The 19618-nt window shown below is 29.3% G+C and overlaps 2 protein-coding genes and 1 long non-coding RNA gene across 5 annotated transcripts; 2 read left to right on the forward strand and 1 right to left on the reverse strand.

Moving 5' to 3' along the window:
• The first annotated feature begins 809 nt into the window (after positions 1–809).
• LOC105639143 (25S rRNA (uridine-N(3))-methyltransferase) lies at positions 810–4539 on the forward strand. 3 transcript variants are annotated; one of them, XM_089720975.1, is made up of 4 exons: positions 810–1149; positions 2279–2477; positions 3325–3887; positions 3978–4539. In XM_089720975.1, exons 1-4 carry the CDS (start codon positions 978–980, stop codon positions 4286–4288), a joined length of 1245 nt encoding a protein of 414 aa, XP_089577101.1. In that variant the 5' UTR covers positions 810–977; the 3' UTR covers positions 4289–4539. The 3 variants fall into 3 exon arrangements, with proteins under 3 accessions (XP_089577101.1, XP_012078496.1, XP_020536955.1); XM_012223106.4 differs by having other exon boundaries at positions 811–1149; positions 3325–4539; XM_020681296.3 differs by having other exon boundaries at positions 812–1022; positions 3325–4539.
• A 7574-nt stretch (positions 4540–12113) lies between these two features.
• LOC105639144 (BTB/POZ domain-containing protein) lies at positions 12114–15378 on the forward strand. Its single transcript, XM_012223107.4, has 4 exons — positions 12114–12772; positions 13294–13439; positions 13997–14115; positions 14493–15378. The coding sequence occupies exons 1-4, from the start codon at positions 12654–12656 to the stop codon at positions 15093–15095; spliced, it is 987 nt and encodes a 328-aa protein (XP_012078497.1). The 5' UTR covers positions 12114–12653; the 3' UTR covers positions 15096–15378.
• A 560-nt stretch (positions 15379–15938) lies between these two features.
• Positions 15939–16584, reverse strand: LOC110010059 (uncharacterized). Its single transcript, XR_002284970.2, has 2 exons — positions 16448–16584; positions 15939–16246 (listed from the first exon to the last, which is right to left on the reverse strand). It is a non-coding gene; the product is annotated as an uncharacterized LOC110010059 (long non-coding RNA).
• Positions 16585–19618: the final 3034 nt, after the last annotated feature.

A 19618-nucleotide genomic window follows, 5' to 3' on the forward strand; every position in this document is an offset into this window, starting at 1 on the left:
AGACATTTAATATCTATTAAGATTTTTCTGAATTTTTTTAAAAATTAAATAGTTTTATTAGTTAAAAATAGCAAAAATTATTGTTTTATTTTACTTTTAATAAAAATTAGGGTTTGATTTTTTTATCATTTGGTGAAAGTTGTATAAAAGGTTATAATTTTTAATACACATGCACTAGTATAAAATATTTAATAAGGCTAAACTATATACGTAAAAAATATTATTATTATCAATGAACATAAAAAAATCCTAAACTATATATATATATTAATTTTTTATTTATATCACAAGTGATGACTCCACTTTTTTTATAAGAATCCAATCGCATGTTGCTATCGTATATATTCATTTTTATATACATGTATATATAATTTGACATCTAATAGTCATTATAGACAAAATTAAACATTTTTAACAAAATATTTTAAAATAAAATTTAGATATCAAAATGTTAAAAAAACCATTATATATATATCTCTTCTAAACTAAATATCTTTTAAAATTAAAAAAAAAATGTTAAAATTGAAATTGATTTTAAAAAAGATCAGGACAAGAAAAATACTAGATTTTGGTCTCTTATCCAAATTATTGTGTCTAAAATTGGTCTAAAACCGTTTATTATTTTATTTTGATCATCTCACAATCTAAAAAAGAAAATCAAAATCAAAATCAAAGTCAAAGTCAAAATCGAAGAGACACAATCAAAGGAGCAGTTTATTTATTATTTTTCAATCTAAACTTTTAATTTTCTGATTTTTTTCCTTAAATTTATTTTCCATAGTTTCATTATCTAAAAGAAAAAAATTACCGAATGGAAACGAATAAACTGAAGATCGGTTTGAAGCGGAAAATTTTCAAAGCTCGTTTAAATTTCAAAAAAAGAAAAAAGAAATAAACTCTTTCCTTCCATGTAAAGCGATCAAGCCCCTCTTTCCTACGTAACAGTGTAAAGAAAAATTTTCAGGCAAAGAGGAAAAATGCGTATTGAAGAAGTAGAAGCAGAAGAAGAGGAAGTAAAGTGGGTAAAACACTATTCATCAGATTACAGTATATTATTAGTTGGGGAAGGAGATTTCTCTTTCTCTTCAAGTTTGGCCAACTCTTTTGGCTCTGCTTCTAACATTGTGGCTACATCTCTTGATTCATATGGTAATGTGCATGTATACTTCCGTATGAGTAATACATTTTCATTTTTGAAATTTTTCCTTCTTTATTTAATATTTAATATGTTTGACATTTTTGAAATTCTTTTGGTGTGTTTCAAGTTCTTGAAGCAAAAGGGTTTCTAGGGTTAAGTGAATCATCAACATCATCATCATTATTATTTGATCATGACATGAGGAATGAAACAACTGTTGATCATTTTGGTTTTCATGTGTTTTGGTAACTTCTTTATCATTGTAGTTTATTTTGATGAAAATTTCCTTTTTCTGTAAAATTCCCTGTAGTTCACCATGAATAAAACTGCTGATCTTCCATGTGGCCATGTCCCATGTGGGGTCTTTATCATATGGTAGGTGGATTTTAAATTTCCCTCTTTAATAGTAGTAGTATTGTCTTTGCATCAATGTGCCAATAAGTAGCTTTTTCACTCTTGTTAAGGTTGTAATGGTTATTTTTAATGTTCTTAATTCATCAAAAGTATTTGAACAATAGTAATATATGTAATTTTTTCCATGAAAAAGTGAAGTCCACTTTTGGCTCTTGTGTATTTAATTATTTGAGCTAAGACTTGTGATTTGGTGTAGCTAGTACTTTTGGCTCTTAACTTTAGCTAGCTGGGAAAAACTGAGTAAAATAGAACATAATACATTTTATTTTCTGAAGAATTGAGTACCGTTCATATCATGTCAAGCAATCTATGGGTTTTGCAGAATTTTTTTATTTGCTTAACTTGTTTACCCTGTCCAATTGTGGCTTGACTATCTAATTAATCCCTGTTTCTATGAAGTCAAGAAAGAACCTTTACGAGCTCTTCTTTCTAACAAAAATGAACTTGAAGTTTGATAAGTTGTATGTCATAAGTCATGCCTAACTTGAGTCTTTGATTATATTTGATTGAACCTTCAAACTAGAGATTGCATTTGGGCTAATGACTTCAATACAATTTGCAGCTGTTTAGTTGGGCATAAGGCTTGGTTATAAATAGTTAATTTAATGTTTCAGGTTTTCTTGTCCATTTACTGTTTATTATATTTTTGTCCCTCACCCTTTCCTTTCTTCTCTTTTCTTCGTTCCCTTTCTTTTTGCTTAAATTATCAAAACTCTTGACCAACAGATGTTTTAGTTAAGATGTACAAGAATGCAAAGTCAAATCTTGAAAACCTATTGAAGTTAGGAGCAACTATATTGCATGGAGTGGATGCAACCAAAATGAAATTTCATCCAGATTTGAAGATGCGGAAATTTGATAGGATCATTTTCAACTTCCCTCACGCGGGCTTCAATGGAAAGGAAGATGATATCAATGTCATCAAGTAAGCTGCTTAACTTTTGTGTGAAATATTCATCTCTAATTTCTTGAAGCTTTCTTTTCTTCTAAAGTAATGCAATAATTAGCTTGAAATTTACATATGCAGGCAACGTTGTGATCTAGCTAGAGGTTGTTCTATGTTCCATATATACTAGCTCGAATAAGTAGTATTTTCAAACATGATACCACAGTTTAAACTTTTTTGGGACAATTATAATAGCAACAAGAATGAAACATTATGGAGCTTCAAATGCAATTTCAAATATTTGGTTAATTCAGATTCTATCATGTTGGTGAAGGTTCTTATGGGATTTTACGTTAATCAACGGATTTGATATCAATTTGAAGACATATTATCAACATGATTTCTATTTGTATTATCATGTGCAAAAAGGATCCCAGCTATGTTAGAATGGATGCTACTATTATGTGTTATTGAAAAAGCTATTGATACTTTCGTTTAGCCTTTTTCTTTTTGTTCCTTTTCCTGCTTTTCTTCCTTAAAGATGTCTTTTAATTGTGAAATAAAGTAATGGACGAGTTAGGATGTTGTTGTTCTTGTTCCAGCACAAATTGAAGTATATGGCATGTGATTTCAAAGCCAAATGTGAAAAGAACATAGCTTTAGTGCCAAAATTTTATCAATTTACAATTTGCTTCATTAATTGGAATTCTTAATTCTGCGGTAATTAGAATTATAACAATGAATCAGTAGATTTTTATGGATGTATCAGCTGTATAATCTAGCATTTAAAAGATCGATGTCAATAGCATTCATTGCTGTTTGGTGCACTTTTAGTAAAATATTGAAGCGTTATCATTATCTTTTTCCTTTGGTTATTATGTTGTAGTATGCATAAGGAACTTGTGCTTCACTTCTTCAAGAATGCTAGTTGCATGCTGCGAGCTTATGGAGAAATACATGTATCACACAAAACATCACGTCCATTTTGCGACTGGAACATTGAGGAACTTGCTTGCAGATGCTCTTTAGAACAAGTCGATTGTGTTGATTTCAAGATAGAAGACTACGCAGGTTATAAAAACAAGAGAGGAAATGATAAAAAGAATGGCACTAGATGGGATGAGCCCTTCCCTTTGGGAGAGTGCAGTACCTTCAAATTTGCTGTTAAGAAGTCCAAAGTAAAACCTCATTTTGTTAACAAAAGTTCTAGGCTACATCAATATCAGGGTAATCCAATCCAAATGCAATGTCTCACAAATGTTAATGAATTTATGGGGCATAGGCCATCAACTCTAGATTTCGGTGCCAGAAATGCTAATGTATTTGATAATCAATTCAATCGTGCCTCAGAAACATTCGAGAGAGGTATGGACCATTTCTCTGATGGAGCCCAAAGACGAAACTATGGAAGGTATATGGCAGAAGCATCTGAGACTCAGCAATGTCAGGGTAACTCAATCAAGTCTCTGTATTGTCCAGCTTCATTTGGCACTATGTATCCTCAAATGAATTTCAATGTAAATGGGATGTTCATGGCAGATGAATCTCATGCTCAGCAATTTCGGAGCAATTCAATCCAGTCTCTGCATCATTCGGTTTCGTTGGCCACTATGAATCCTCGAACAAGTTTCGATATAGATGTGAATGAGCATCCCGGGTACATCAGATCACCGTTAAGTACTAATATTAGAAGGGAAAGTGTTAATGCCTCAAATGGGTACTCAAATCATGCCTCAGAAGAAACATGGAGGCACAAGGTAAGGTTATTTGGTCAGCATTCAGATGGAACAAGAATGCCTGACTTGAACAGGTTTATGGCAGGTGCTCCTACAAAGAAGATCACATGGTGAATTGAGTGTGTTGGATGATATGAATATTAGGAGAGCGTTGCTGCAGAAGATGGTGTTGCCTTATGGTCTGCAAGAACAAAAAAGTCTTGGTGGTTTTTAGTCTAAGGTGACTGGAGCTTCTTTTTGTTCTTTAGTAGGTTGGAGATGCAAATTAGTATGTATATTTTGGTAGAGCTGAACCCAAGCTCAGATTTGCTCTAGCTGGATATTTAAATTATATATAACTATGTTTTCTTTGTGTGCTGTTTTTATTTTTCCTTTTCTTTTCTGGTAAGCTTTCTCGGCTACCAAACAGAGTTATTGGGATAATACAACTCGAACAATAGTTTGGTAGAAGATATTTTGTTGCCCAAAAAATGAATCTTATAAATGGAGCTATCAATTACATAATATAATAGAGAATGAAGACAATAGGATTTTTTTATTTTTCTAATCGGTTACCATTTACAAGGAAGGGTATTACTATCTATTACAATTTAAGCAGACTTAGGGCTAATACAGCTCGAAGAATACTTGGATAGAAGATATTTTACTACCCAGAAATGAATCCCATAAATGGAGTTATTGGTTACAAAATATAATATGTAATGAAAGACAATAGGACTTGAGAGTGGGATGAAGAATCATTATCATTACAAATCAAAGTCCAATAAAGGCAGTCGAATCTATAAGGGGCAGTATGCAATTATATTGAAAATTATTTATTGATGGGAAGGATAATTGAAGGCATGACCTATTTTTTTATGGGAAGGATAATTGAACCCATGACATATTGGCCATAATACCCCCACCATTGCCATTAGGCTAAGCATTAGCAAATCATTACACTGTTAACCTCTCTGCAATCATAAATTTCTAATTTGCAATTATAAAATTTAGGCTCATTAGTCATTTCTCATGGGCTGTGATTGAAGACAAGTTTAGGTGGGGCAATCTTAGAAACATATAGGCCCTGTATAAAGAAACTTTTCAAATTAGGCCCATTGGTCCTGGGCTGCCACCCAAACTCGCCATTTGTGTATTAATGACAGGAGAATGATTTATCTTTACTCGGTTTATTGCCTCATTCATAAGTAAAACTAGTAAAAACAATTTTTTTTGAAATGATAGTATTTATGAGTTATGACCATTTATTAAGAAAAAGAAAGGATAAGATAAATATGATTTTTAAAAAATCACTATTTTCAATGATTTGATTCATAAATAGACTAATATACTAGATTTTAGCAAATTTTATTATATCGAAAAATGATTTGTTTAAACCGGTATACGACTCCATTTATAGATCATTATCGATAAGAATTAATTTTTTCTGACACGAGAGTATTTCTTACTAAACCGTGATAAATGGTTTACAAAGATTGTTTTTTATTTTCACAATTCATTTTCAGTCACAATTTTGTTCCAATAATATGCTTTTGCAGCTCCATTGGTTTCAAGAAATTATGTATATGCAAAAAGATTGAAAAAGAAAAATGCAATTCCTGGTAATTAATCAACATTCAGTCTCCCATTTGACAATTTGAAAATGAACTTTGTAAATAAAGATATGTACATTTTTCTAAGGGGAAAAACTTACCTAAACCGGTTTCAGGCTTAATTTATGGACTAAACCAGTAAAATTAAGGATTCTTATTGAAACGAAAGTATTTTTTACCATATACTTTAGAAAAAAAGAGACAAAGTCATAACACTTTTTAAAAAATTCTTATTCCATTTGTTTGGTCCATAAATGCAGTCATGAACTCGATCTAAGCAAGTTCTTTCTCTCCGAATAAGTGTGAAAAGGGTTTATAGTATGAAAGTTATATTTGAAATGCAGAATCAGAAACATAATTCTTGTTGGGAATGATAAAAAATAATTTATAAGCTCACAATAGAATATTGAATATGGCAATGCTTTAAAAAAATAGCAAAGCTGCTGCTGCTGCTGCTCTGTTTTTGCTTTAACTCTCTGTGCCGCCTCACTCTCCAATTGGTTTATAATAAACCAAAGTCAGCATAATTCCATGCTTGAAATAAAAAGTTGTGTATTGCTATAATGTAACTTGAAAATCAAATAATTGAATTTTTATATATTATTATTATTATTATTATTAAGTCCATCATTTATAAAAATAAAATAAAAAAATAAAAACTAATTAAAAATTAAAAGTTTACAAAAAATATAAGAATATTTTTTGATTAATTTATAATTTGAAAATTTTGTGACAGAACATTTAATAGAAGTAGTTAATTTTTTTTTTATTTTTTTCTAATTTAAAGTGCAATAAATCGAAATAACAGCTGAACTACAGTTTAAATTTCTATTGTGAAACTCAAAATTTAAATTTAATTAATAGAGTGGGGAAGAAAAATAATAATAATTGGATATAGTTTTATTAAGTGGGGCCTCTCTAATTAATTGACGGGGAAGGTCGTGTAGGGCTAAGATTATTGGGAATGTCATTATATAGATTGCTTGCAATATTGGAAGATGCAACGGATTCTACTTGCCATGGCCCACAAACAGATTCCTTTCTTGTCTACTTATTATTTTACTCAATAAACAAACACACAAACACAAATGAATCCAAGATTCCAATCCAATCTTCTCTAACAATCCTCACACGGTTAGGGTGAGGATTATTCTGGTTTGAGCGAAAAATCGAATCAATCAACTCTTTTCGATTTAATTGGATTAATTTTTTTAAAAATTGGTCCTCGGTCGAATAGTTAAAGGATCAATTGCGATTTTTACCTCTTATTACACGCTACCTATATTTTCTATTCATTTGAAAGTATCTGAAAAATGATAATAATTACAATAATGATACATGTAATTCTAAATAATTTTGATATTTGGAATGTATAAAACAAGAAAGTTTCATTATGCAATTTGATTTTGTATATTTTTAATAAATGAGTTAACTTTTTTGGTCTTAAATTTACTTTTTATTTTTTCAAATTTAATTGTAAAGAATGGATAAAAATAAACGTCTCTAAATCGAAAATTTTTGTCTAATGAACTAAACGTTTTAAACTGAGGTTCAGAATCGAGATTGAAATCGATCCTTTGATAAATTCTTTTTAATCTTTCAGTGCTTTTATTTGAAACTATCTGTTTTGAACTAATTATGATTTCAATAGTTTTAAAACAAGAATCAAAATTAGATCTGGCTCAATTTGGTCTGTTTGAAATCAAGAGTTTTGACACCAATTTCACCCAAATCGATTTTAATATGATTCTAATCCAATTTTGGTTCAAACTGGAGCTCTAAAAAGCACTAATCAGTATTACATAATCGTGTGAAACTTGCAAGAAAGAGTGAACATTTATATACATATATAGAAAGCTTCCATTTAATATTTATGTTGTCGTTTTATGACATTTCACTATCTATGCCGTGTTATGCTGTGAGTTGTGAAATTTGGATTCGACCATTCAGGTGGATTGGCTTACTGAAATTGACCAATTGTCCTCCCTAAATTATTACAACTGATTTTCTTTTTTTGGTAGAAAAGGAGAAGACAATTTGCTCAACTACCCTGAAGTATGCCAATTTGGGATTTTTATTTAGTGAAATTTTTTGTTTTTTATTTAATTAAAAGTCTTTTAATGATATGTACGTAACCATTATCAAACTAATGTGGTGTTTGATATAAAACTGAAAAATTAAATATTTTACCCATATCTTGGGATTTTATTCTCACATCTATTATGATTTATTGTTATCACTATTATGGTGATTTGTTTAGCATTTTTTATTATTTAGATAGTTATATAGAAATTTAAAGGTAACTAAATTGGACCTGTAGAAAGACCATGGAGTCAAATAGTAGCTATAAATAGCTACCAAGTGGAGCAAGCGATCGCCTATGATATAAATATTATATTCTGTCAATTCGATCGGATTTTAAATCAAGATTATATTTTTTTATTTTTTTTTAGAATTTCTATACAAAAATATAAAAATATGTTCAGCTATATCCCATATATGTATACAGTTTCCAATTAATAAAATTTCTAATTTGATTTTCCTAAAAAAAAAAAATTAAGTACTTAACATTTAAGAGCTAAATTTTAGACATTCGTATCATAAGTGCTAAATTCGAAAGGGATAGACTTCTAGATCGGGTCCATGGCTCTATCCATAAATTAAACAAATGAAAATAAATTTTTTTATTAAAACAGCACTATTTCTAATTATACAATGAGAAAAAAAAATAAAATAGAAATAATTTTTAAAAATTTTTAATTTCATTAGTTTGGTTCATACGTGGGGAGTCATGAGTATTTCTATTTTTAAATTATAAATTACTTAAAAGTTGAATTTCTTTTGTTAGCATATGTATTTCCATGGTCAGGTCGAAATAATATTTCGATAAAATCTTAATAATTAGGACTTTAGAGTTTAAACTTTTAATTTTACTGGTAAAAATTTATTGAAAATGCAGATTATTTTTATCGATACAATCACATCTGAAATACTCATTCCGTTCCACTTCAATAGCAACATTTGCCTTTTTCACAATAATTTAAAAAATGATTGAAGTTTATTAATTTTTTTTTCCAAGTTTCATATTAATTAGGTTGTTTGCACCAAATTTAAATGTGGAGCTTTTAATTTCAAAAAGGATAATTTAGACATTTTAGTATATATTTTTAAAAAATCAATGTATTTCAATTATTTTTTTAATCCTTGTAAAAAGATGAAATATTGTTATTAAAATATAACAGAAGGGAATAATGTTTAAACACTACCTAATCAATGAAGAAAAAAAAAAAAAAAAAAAAGGAAACTGAAATTATTTGAATAAGACAATTGAAGTGTGCACATCATGGAGAGCCAACTCAGCAGCCACTTACATTGAAATCATCGGAGTTGAGAAAAATACATGTTACAATTTTCCAATGTTGGACTTACAATACTTACTTTTTTCTTCTTCATTAAACTATTTACATGTGGAAAAACAAAAGTAAAAAAAGCATATGTTCTCCACTAAACTATGACCTTATCATCAATTTTGAAACCCTAATTTTTAATTTATGAAACAAGTAGTGCAAAACACATAAACAATAATTTTTTTATAATTTATTAAAAACTTAATAAGCAAAACATGCAAAGTTCATAATATTTTTTATACTCTAAAAAGATTAATCAATTTATTGTTGTTTTATCTCTCTGAAGAAAATGAAAATTAAATGAAAAAAGTTTGTAATATCATTTAAAAAAAAAGCATTATATTAAATATTTATGGAATTATGTCTTTGAAAAATAGAATTTATTAGTATTTAAAATGAAAACTTTAAATTATGTTCCTTTTTGTTTGAAAGATTTATACTGTTTTATAACATGATCAGTTTACATAAATATTCAAAACAACAAGTTAGACATCATAGTAAAATAAAGAATTACATATATTATAAAAATTCAAAATTTTTAACCAATAAATATTTGTGATTATTTGTTAATTTAATAATCAATTTGATGCAAAATTGAGGAATAATAAAAAATAATTAAAATTGAGTCCACATCTAGAAATTAATTTCCAAGCATCTATAATCCAAGAATTAAAAATAATTATGCTAAAATATATTAATTTCTAATAATAAAAGATTAAAAGTTTATGAATTGATTAATTAGTTTAAAATGTAAAAAAATGCCATCAACTTTCCATTTTGTGCAATTGTCCCCGATTTCAATATGGTGCAATTATAATAACTCAGAAAAATGAAGATATTTTTGCTTATTAACCCTTTATTTTTATAAATCATTGAAAAACTCAGCGGGACGAAAAAACATTATGGGCTATACATATAAGTGAAAAGACCAATCAAATCACTTCATTTTTTTAAATGTAATGGTTCTTTAAAATGGTAATATTTTTTCTCTTCACTTTTAAACTTTTAACTATATAATATTATACACATGCTCTATAATAAAAGCATTGGATATTTATTAAAAGTGAATTTTCCTTTAAAAGAAAAAACAACAAAAGGGTTCATGATTTTGGTTAGTGGAATCAAGTGTTAAAAAATTTAAGAATCATATCTCTCAAATGATGAACTTTTAATTTTAAAATCAGATTGCTTATTAAAAAAAAAAAAATAAAAGTAAAAAAGTTGATTAATTGAGGAGTATGAATGAGAAAGAATGGGTAGGTAGGATATGGACTATTCTTGTTTGGGTATTTAATGACACTGGAAAAGAAATTATATTATGGGATTAATATATTTTAGGAATAAGAAATATCCTTTGCTTAAGCTATTTATATTTTTTTTTAAAATTAGATAATTGTACTCATTTAAATAAATTTTAAAATTTAATTGTTGAGTTATAAAAGGATATAATAGTAAGTTGAATATTAAATTATTCTTTCCTTTTATATTAGTTTAAATTAATTCAATCAACCAAACATGAAATATTTAAAATTATTTCCTATTAGTTTACAAACATCCAAAAGATAAAAAAAAAAAAAGATTAATCTTTCTTTTTCTGTCTCATAAACCAAATATAAAAAATCCCAAATCAATTAAATACTAAAATAGGTGAAAATGAAAACTATAAAGTGCAAGAAATTTTAACTTTAAAGACTCATTTGATTTGTATAATAAAACCAGACACTGATAATAATTATTTTTTAAAAAATAAAAATTAAGAAAATAAATTTATAATTTTCATATTTGAATTTAAATAAAATTAAGAATTATTATCTTGTTTTTAACATAAATTTCATGTTTATTGTATATCACAAACTTCAAGGGTATGATTGTAACATAAATGTTAACGGTGGATTCTCAATCAACCATTGGTTCTAATTTCTAACATATAAATATTATCATCCTAAATATCTGAGATGACATCATCAAATGTTTCAAGACATCGATATATTTCTACTTGTGGGACCAATCCCATTCTCTTTTAAAATAATAATAAATTAATAATAAAGACTTAATTCCGCTAATGTCGCTAGTTACAATTCCTATCAAATCAAATTGATACAATTCCTATCAAATCAAATTGTTCCAATTCTCCTTGAAAAAAAAAAAATTGTTTTAATTCAATTTCCATTAATATTTAATATATTCCTTTTGATTTTAATTTTAAAGAAATCATAAAATTTAATTTATTAAAATTTTTATTTTTAATTTATTTAATTTATATTAAATCAATTCGGTTTAAGTAAAACTTGATCGAATATACATCTCTATTTATAGAATATAAACTTAAACTTTAGGATAAAATACTTACTCTGTTCCTTAAAAATCGTTTATTTTATTAATTTTTTTAATTTACTCATTTGTAGAATAAATGAATTCCATAAAATTTTGTGAAATTCATTTATAAATATAAATTTTTGTGTTTATTAAAAAATGAAGAATTCAAATTTACGAATTCAATTCTATGAATTTGAATATAATTTAACCAAATTCTATAAGAAAAAAAGTGAAATTTTCTAATAAAATTTTACAAATTTAAACAACTTAAAGTTTTATTATAAAACTATCTGTGCTCCTAGCTTTCTAAAATTTAAAATGTGGAATTCATTTAATAAATTCTATATTTTGAGTCTATTCATACGAAACAGATCATAAATGTTCATTTATAAAATCCAAGTAATATTATCCTTTTACTTTCAAATATAGTTTTTAATTCAATTGGGTAATAAATTGAGTTTATTATTAGTGGAAGGCATTTTTCGTAAAGTGCCATATTAATGACAAGTTTAATTATTTTTTTAATTTTTGTGCTTTTAATGGAGATTTATTAAGCAATAGAGGGGGTAAATTGGAATTAAATCATTTGATTACTTGAACACAACAACCAAAGCATTTGATACTTTGCGTCAAAGCACGAAAATTTGAGAATACCTTTCTTTCTTACAGTCACAACACGCACTAAAATTAATGTATGAGAAACAAAACAGATATGCAAAATAAGTAAGCATTCCATAATATATAATCCCTCTCCCTCTCTCGCCTTCCCTAAAAGTGTAGTGTAAGCCAACAAACGCATTTCCAAATCATCTCTCCTCTCTCTGTGTCTGCGTCGAGAGCAAAACTTCACCATCAATGGCGTAAAGAAATACTAATAGGCTTGCGTATACCGGAAACATTGAAAGCTAAAGTTCGAACCTACCCGTATTAATTTTAATAGAAGGTTGTTGATAGTGTTAAAATAGAAGACAGAAGATTTTAGGGAGGCGGGATTTTTGATTTTTTTTTTTTTTGGGATTTTTTTTTCTGGGTTTTGTGTTTACATGTTTATGAGGAGTGAAGAAGATAGAGACAGTCAACCTGGGAAAGGCAGGTGCTTATTTGTTGGACGGAAGGATATTTGATTGTATCCATGAAATCACTGCGGCTTTCGCTTTCGCTAGGATGAGCGATTCTGCTTATAAAGTTGAAACTACTTCGCGTCTTGCCCAATGGAGGATAGACAATCTTGCTTCCTGTACTTATCGCAAATCCGATCCTTTCAAGATCGGCAAGTGGAATTGGTTCGATTCTTTTCTTTCCTTCTTTTTATTTTTCCTTTTTTTTTTTCTGATTCGCTCTTTGTTTTTATGCATTGGATATGTTATTGGTGAAATATTACCCAATAATCTTACTGATTTCATTAACAAAATTGCTATTACTATTACAAATTTGTTTAGCTTTCTTTTATTTTAAATTCCTTTTGTTTTAAATTTGTTTCCCTTTTTATACATAGAAGTGTTGGGATTGGATGTTGATGAAGTGGGTAGTTTATGTTTTCAATGCATGTTTAATTGTAAGGCTGAAACTTTGGATAGGATATGAGGTGTGGTCTATAGCAGAGACAGGTGGGCTTGATGTTCTTGCATATTTAATCCTCTGTTCGTTGCTGACAAATTTTGTTTTTAAGCAAAGTATAACAAGCACCCATAGGTTTTGTACTCTTTAAAAAAAAAAAAAAAAAAAAAAAAAAAAAAAAAAACAAACTCTGCCTTTTCTGTAATTTACTACAAGCTGAATTTTAGCATATTTGTTTGGATTGAAGGCATTTATCAGTGGAGAAGAACAAAGTATTATTTGTTAAATTGTACCCAGAGATATCAAACCTTACCAGAGAAAATCCCCCAATTGCTTCGTTCGTTATTCGAGTTGTTTGCTCTGTTGGAGACCGCAATACCTTGACTCATCCAGGTAATTAATTAATTAAATGCTCAAGTTCATGTGTTTATATTTGCGCAAATGTGTGTTTCCACTTGGTGCTTTACATTTTCTTCCTAGTAAGTTGGAACATATGTACTTACTGTCTTAAATATGATACTGTAAGCTGTGATTTAATTATCACGCGAAGTTTATGACTTGATATATTAGGAAAGGAAGGGCAAAGAAGAGCTTTTTGTATTAAACTATGATTATCAAGGTCAACCTATAAATGATCTTCTAATTAGTAAACTGCGAATAGAACTCCAAGCTAAATTTGGGGCTTACCTTCTATTCTTTCACTGCCTTTGTTCTACATCCTTAGAAGATAGTTTATCAATCAATGTCCGCTGGAAGAACTTGTGTTTAGAGAAAATAAATGATGCTACTTTTGAAGAAATAAACAATGTTAGATAAGAATTATCTTTATAGGGTTCTTAATGAATTTCTAGTACAGATTTCATGTATTTTTATTGTTTCTTGACAAGATGAGCTAGATGTTTAATTTCTCAGTTTTATTTAAAGTGATTCGGTATTTAATATGCCTGCAGAGATCACAGACAAGCAGCTCAAGAGTAACGACGATTTTGTTTGGCAAATTGAGGTTCCATTAACTGGGAAATTCATCATTGACGTTGAATTTCTTGATTTGAAGACAGCATCTCCAGACGTATGCTCCTGTTTATAAAAGGCTTTCATTTGCTTACTTTGCTATTTTAAAGCAAAAATCCAAACCTGGTCTTTGGTCAGACTATGAATGATAGTATTTGAAATGGGAAAAATGTATTTCTTTTTCTGTTACAAAAAACAAAAGGAAAAAAACTTTTCTATGGAAACAAATAGTCCGTATATATTGATCAAGTGTAATTTCTTATTGTTGCAATAGCAAGTTCTTTTAACTTTAAATGAAGTACCCTGACAAAAATCGAACCAAGTAGAGCCTAGAATTCTCATTTAATCATTTAGGAAACTATCAGTGTTCGGATGTGGTGAAGGAGGATTATTTACTTTGTTTTACCATTTTGAGTTGCTTTTTTACAAATGCAGGGAGGAGAGCCTTGCTCAATCTGGGCGGAAGGATTTGGAAAAAAGCAATCAAATGCAACAGCTCTTGCATCCCTTGGTCGAATGTTAACAGAAAGCATCCATACAGACATTAGGATTAATGCTTCTGATGGAAGCATTGGAGCCCATCGTGCTGTTCTTGCCGCAAGATCACCTGTTTTCGAGAGCATGTTCGCACATGACTTGAAAGAGAAAGAACTGTCTACCATAAATATCTCTGACATGTCAATTGAAGCTTGCCAGGCATTTCTCAATTACATTTACGGAATTATCCAGCATGAAGAATTTCTTGTCCACCGTCTGGCTCTTCTCCGAGCCGCTGATAAATATGATGTTGCTGACTTGAAAGAGGCATGCCATGAAAGTCTTCTGGAGGATATAGATGCAAAGAATGTTCTTGAGAGGCTACAGAGTGCATCTCTGTATCAGCTACCGAAATTGAAGACATGTTGTATGCGATATCTTGTGAAGTTTGGTAAGATATTCGACATTCGAGATGATTTCAATGCTTTCATGCATTGTGCAGATAGGGACCTGATAGCCGAAGTTTTCCATGAAGTTCTTAATGCTTGGAAAGGATTCTAAGACTCTGGCAGTTACACAAAAAAGAAAGTGTGTTCAAGTCGTTTGTATCTTACAACGTCCACAAAAGTGGGTGATTAGAAGGATTAATGTCCAAAAAAATGGGTGATTGGAAAGATTAATGTGGGTAATTTGTTGTCATTAAGATAATTCTTTGATCTGAATGAATTTGTTATCATGTTCATACATGTCCGGTTTCAGGACATAGACGAAAGGTTTGTCCTGTATTCATGAATGCTTGATTGAAATGAAATGCAATGAAAACGTAAATGATTTGTTATTGGAATTTAGATTTCCATAAGATTTTGTGAGTTTTTGATTAAACTGTGGTGTTTATTTTTCAAGATTACAGTATCTTTGGATATGAATATTAAATCATGTTTAGATGAGCTGTTAGGAACTACTGTTTGACATTTGAATTTTCAACTGCTGCTAATCAACTGTTGCTGGAGGAGAAATACTGCACAGTTTTAGTTGGTAGCTGGTTGGTACCTGTTGCTGGAGAAATACTACACAGTTTTAGTTGGTAATTGTTTATATAGCGATTTAAATTAGAAGTCGGTCCAAATTAGAAGTGTGCGGTAAAAATGCAGTGAATATGATTACCAAAAAAATTTAATTAAAAGCTAAACTATTTTTAATGTAGCGTTTTATAAAAAAAGTTAACAGCTAAACGCTACTAAAACGGGTATCAAAACAGTTAATTTTGCCGACTAGACCCTATATCAGTAAGCTAAACTTTAAACTCTACTTGGATTAATTTTTTATAAAATGCTACCTTAACCACCATGTTTCCGAACAATATAAGAAATGAGTCAAAACGCTCAAAGGAACACAGCTAAAAGCTAATATGAAAGTTATGTCAACCAACACTAAAATTAACAGAAATGGAGAACAACTAATGTTTAGAAAATTGGAATTAGTAAAATCAACAGAACAGCGACAATGTTTAGACATTAACTACCACAATTAACCGCAATTATTGGAATAAACCAATTACTAACATTCCTAAAGTCAAGAGTTGGTATGGAGTTAGTTATCAAGTTCTTCAGAGTCATAGACAGGTTAAAAAATTGGAATCAATAAACCAGCATATACGTTGACTTTATGCATCATCTTGGCATGCGCAGATTGGCCCTGCAACCTATTTTTCTCTATGCAATTGACATGTATCTCAAAACAATGAGCTGAGGTAAGCTAAATAAAATCTCAAAACTCAAATGACAGGGAAATAGATAAAATGAAAAAAATTAGAAACAGGTCCGTAACTTCATATAAGGTGCTATTATATAGTGCATATCAGAAGAACAAAGAAATTTGAAGGAATTTAACCGGTAGAAGTGAAAAGGACTCACCTGATAAAGGTATCTTGGTGTTGAAAGAGAAAACCCCATTAATGTTTAATTCTCAGAACTGGAAGCTTAATGGATGGTTAAAACCAATCAGAATAAAGAATTTGTGCAGAGGGAAGAAATAGAAGGCAATAGCCAACCATATTTAAGATTGAGAAGCATGTGGAGGGAATATTATTAGCATCTTTTTGAGTTTTGGTCTTTTTGTGGACCCCAACTATATGGGCTTAGACTTTCAAGCCCATTGTTTACAGTGGAACTTACATTTCCAAAGAAACACATATTTCTTAAAAATTTTAAAATAATAAAAAAAAAAAATACAAGTATAAATGAATTAACAGAAATTGAAGATGTTCTACTTAGTGCATTAACAGAAATTAGATGGCATTTAATTGGAAGATAAAGAACATTGTAAAGGGTAATTCTAGGTGTTAAATGGATATTGCCAATTACTATCTTAATTGTACCATCTGGTAATTTCACTTTTTTAGGCTTAGTTAATTAATTTGGTTATGGTATGGAACATATTTATGTCAAATGTCATACGATCTGATGCTCCACCGTCAATAATCCAGTTTACGGTTCCATTTCCGATTGGTCTTGTAAAATTTGCCATTCCTTTATTCAAGGTGTCAACTTGTTCAATTTCAATTGAATTTGCCAAATCCAATGGTGTATCTCCTGCACATAGCTAGGGCAGAGTGTGCCTGAAAATTTGTGTTGCGTCTGCTTCAGTTAACAAACCAGTCTAGGCAGCCATGGATCTTGAAACAAGTCTCTCTTGTGTGACCACTTCGTTTACAATAATCACAATATTGTTCCTCCTTTTTCTTCTGGATAGTGGCTCTTGAATCCTTGTAATTTATGACCTTCTTGTAATTGTTGCCCGTTGAAGTATGTGGGTAATCTCACGTTATATAAATACACATTGAGTAAATGACATATAACGAGAAGGGTGAACCAATTAAATTGGTTTAGGCCATTTTCTGTTAAAAATAAAATTAACTCGTTATAAACTCAAGTATTAAATATATTGTTAATTATTAATTGAATTTGATTAATTTGCTCTTAGAGCTCACATTCTTAGCATTGTCCCTTTGAGTTAAAAGTAGGGGTGCCCGAAGTAAAGGGGAATGGCTTCACCGACCTGACTCTTTTAAAAGTTCGGGTCCCACCCGAATGTCCCCCTATAAAATCAGGTTGGGTTATTCAGAGCCCATTTTTTATGAGTTGAATACTTTTTTATATGGCTATAGCACAATCAAAATTTTTATTTGAATCCATAACCAAACCATAATAAAAAAAGATTATCTAGAAAAATAATTGTTGCTCAAACAACCATAATAAAAAAAAATCATAAAACAATAATCAAACCATAATCAACATCAAACATTCATAATAAAAAAAAAATCATAATGCAATCGAACCATAATAATCATAATCACACAAACCATAATTTTAGATCTTCAAATCATAATCAAACCATAGCAAATTAAAAAGTCCTAATTAAGTATTTAACATATATAATAGACATAAAAAAACACGAAAACTTAAACGAGTTAATCATAATTTTAGTTGCTCAAGAAAAAATACATACCATCTTCAGGAAAAAAAAAATGATTTTGATTTGAGATTCTTAATTTTACAAGCAAAAGAAGAAAGAAAGAGAGTTATGTGACGAAATTAAAAAAAATAATTGATTTTTTCTTTTTTTTTTTTCTTTTTCAAATTGGGTCAAGTTAAACAAGGTATTTAATCGATTCACCCAACTGAATAAGGGATATAAATCCCGTAAATTGACTAATCCGATTCAAACTGAAAAATTCATTATAACCTTATATTTCGGTTGAATCGGTTCGAGTTTTGCATAGCCTTAGCTAAAAGTGCAAAAGTTATCTCATTTGACTCATTAAATTGAACATAAACTTTTGTTTGTTTCTCAACACTGAGAATTGTAGAATATGCTTTGTTGTTTACTATTAGAGAAAGATCCATCACGGTATCTGATTTTTTACATGATCAAATAGCAATTGAAGGACATCCTTGATGAACGTTAACGATCTCTTGCCTAATTTGAAATAAGGATTAGTCCATTGCTTTCTCCAAAATGCTGAGCTAACTCATTCTACAAATCCAAGCTACTGTTGGTATACAAGCAGATATCAATAATTTCTTTTGAAATTGAGTTGAAAATCCAAGATATTACTATGTTGTCTAATCGAAGTCATTTCTCGTACAAAGGAGAGTCAAAGTTAGCTTTGCATAAACCCTAAATTTTTCCTTTGCTCTTAGGGCTACGGGCATTGATATGCTCCAGGAGAGGTAATTAGTACCGGTGAGTGGTGTGTTGACCAAGATTAACCCTGGGTGATCAAAATTCACAAGATGTAAAGCTCTTTCAGATTCAGTTGTCGTAGCCATGACAATTTTAATTATTTTAAGAGGAAATTGAAGCAAAAATTTTGGATGTAGAAGATGAAATTAGGAAGAACACAATATAATAAATTATCGCGAATCTAGCTAAGATCTGAGCTCTGATACCATATAAAATTTTGTATATCGACAAAACTTAGATCAAGATCAGTTGAGAGAAAAAATCATTCTCAGTGTTTCTTTGATTTAATAACATACGATCATCCGAGTTACATAAAAAAAAAACCTTAAACTTTGCAGGTAGTTTTAATTATATTCTAAAACCAATTTTCTTCTTTTAGTACCCTAAACATGAACTTTAGCTAAAATGGCTGAATAACATTTTAATTTCAAGTTGTATACAATTTAATGAATAAAATAGCATTCTTGTAGGACCCACACTATTTTTAATAGTCAGGCTAACCAAACACTTATCATTTAACACTCTAAAGTTGGTTTTTGATTACATAGAGAAACTCTTGAAAATTTTTCTCTCACTATTGATTTAAGCTATACTATTGATTATAGCTTGAATCTAGAGGATTAATCTTTATTTTTTGATAAAACTATATTGAGTTTCTTGATCAAATATCAACAAACACTTATATAAATCTTTAGAACTCGGATTGTCAACAAGCATAAAGGATTTTTAGTTATCTTAAACCATTTTCATCCAAATCTTTGGGTTTTCTCGAAAACAAGGTGACTAGCCTGCTCCTCATTAATACTCTTCTTCCTTCACCCGCCACCAATCATATTGAT

Source organism: Jatropha curcas, chromosome 5 (genome assembly GCF_041381405.1).
Source record: "Jatropha curcas cultivar XTBG-Jc1 chromosome 5, XTBG_Jcur_1.0, whole genome shotgun sequence".
Classification (NCBI taxonomy): Eukaryota; Viridiplantae; Streptophyta; class Magnoliopsida; order Malpighiales; family Euphorbiaceae; genus Jatropha; species Jatropha curcas.

Coding starts and splice junctions, on each gene's coding strand:
- LOC105639143 (XM_012223106.4), top strand. CDS start 978: ATGCGTATTGAAGAAGTAGAAGCAGAAGAAGAGGAAGTAAAGTGGGTA. Junction 1,150..2,278: donor TACATCTCTTGATTCATATG/GTAATGTGCATG, acceptor CTTGACCAACAG/ATGTTTTAGTTAAGATGTAC. Junction 2,478..3,324: donor GATGATATCAATGTCATCAA/GTAAGCTGCTTA, acceptor ATTATGTTGTAG/TATGCATAAGGAACTTGTGC.
- LOC105639144 (XM_012223107.4), top strand. CDS start 12,654: ATGAGCGATTCTGCTTATAAAGTTGAAACTACTTCGCGTCTTGCCCAA. Junction 12,773..13,293: donor AAGATCGGCAAGTGGAATTG/GTTCGATTCTTT, acceptor TTTGGATTGAAG/GCATTTATCAGTGGAGAAGA. Junction 14,116..14,492: donor TGAAGACAGCATCTCCAGAC/GTATGCTCCTGT, acceptor TTACAAATGCAG/GGAGGAGAGCCTTGCTCAAT.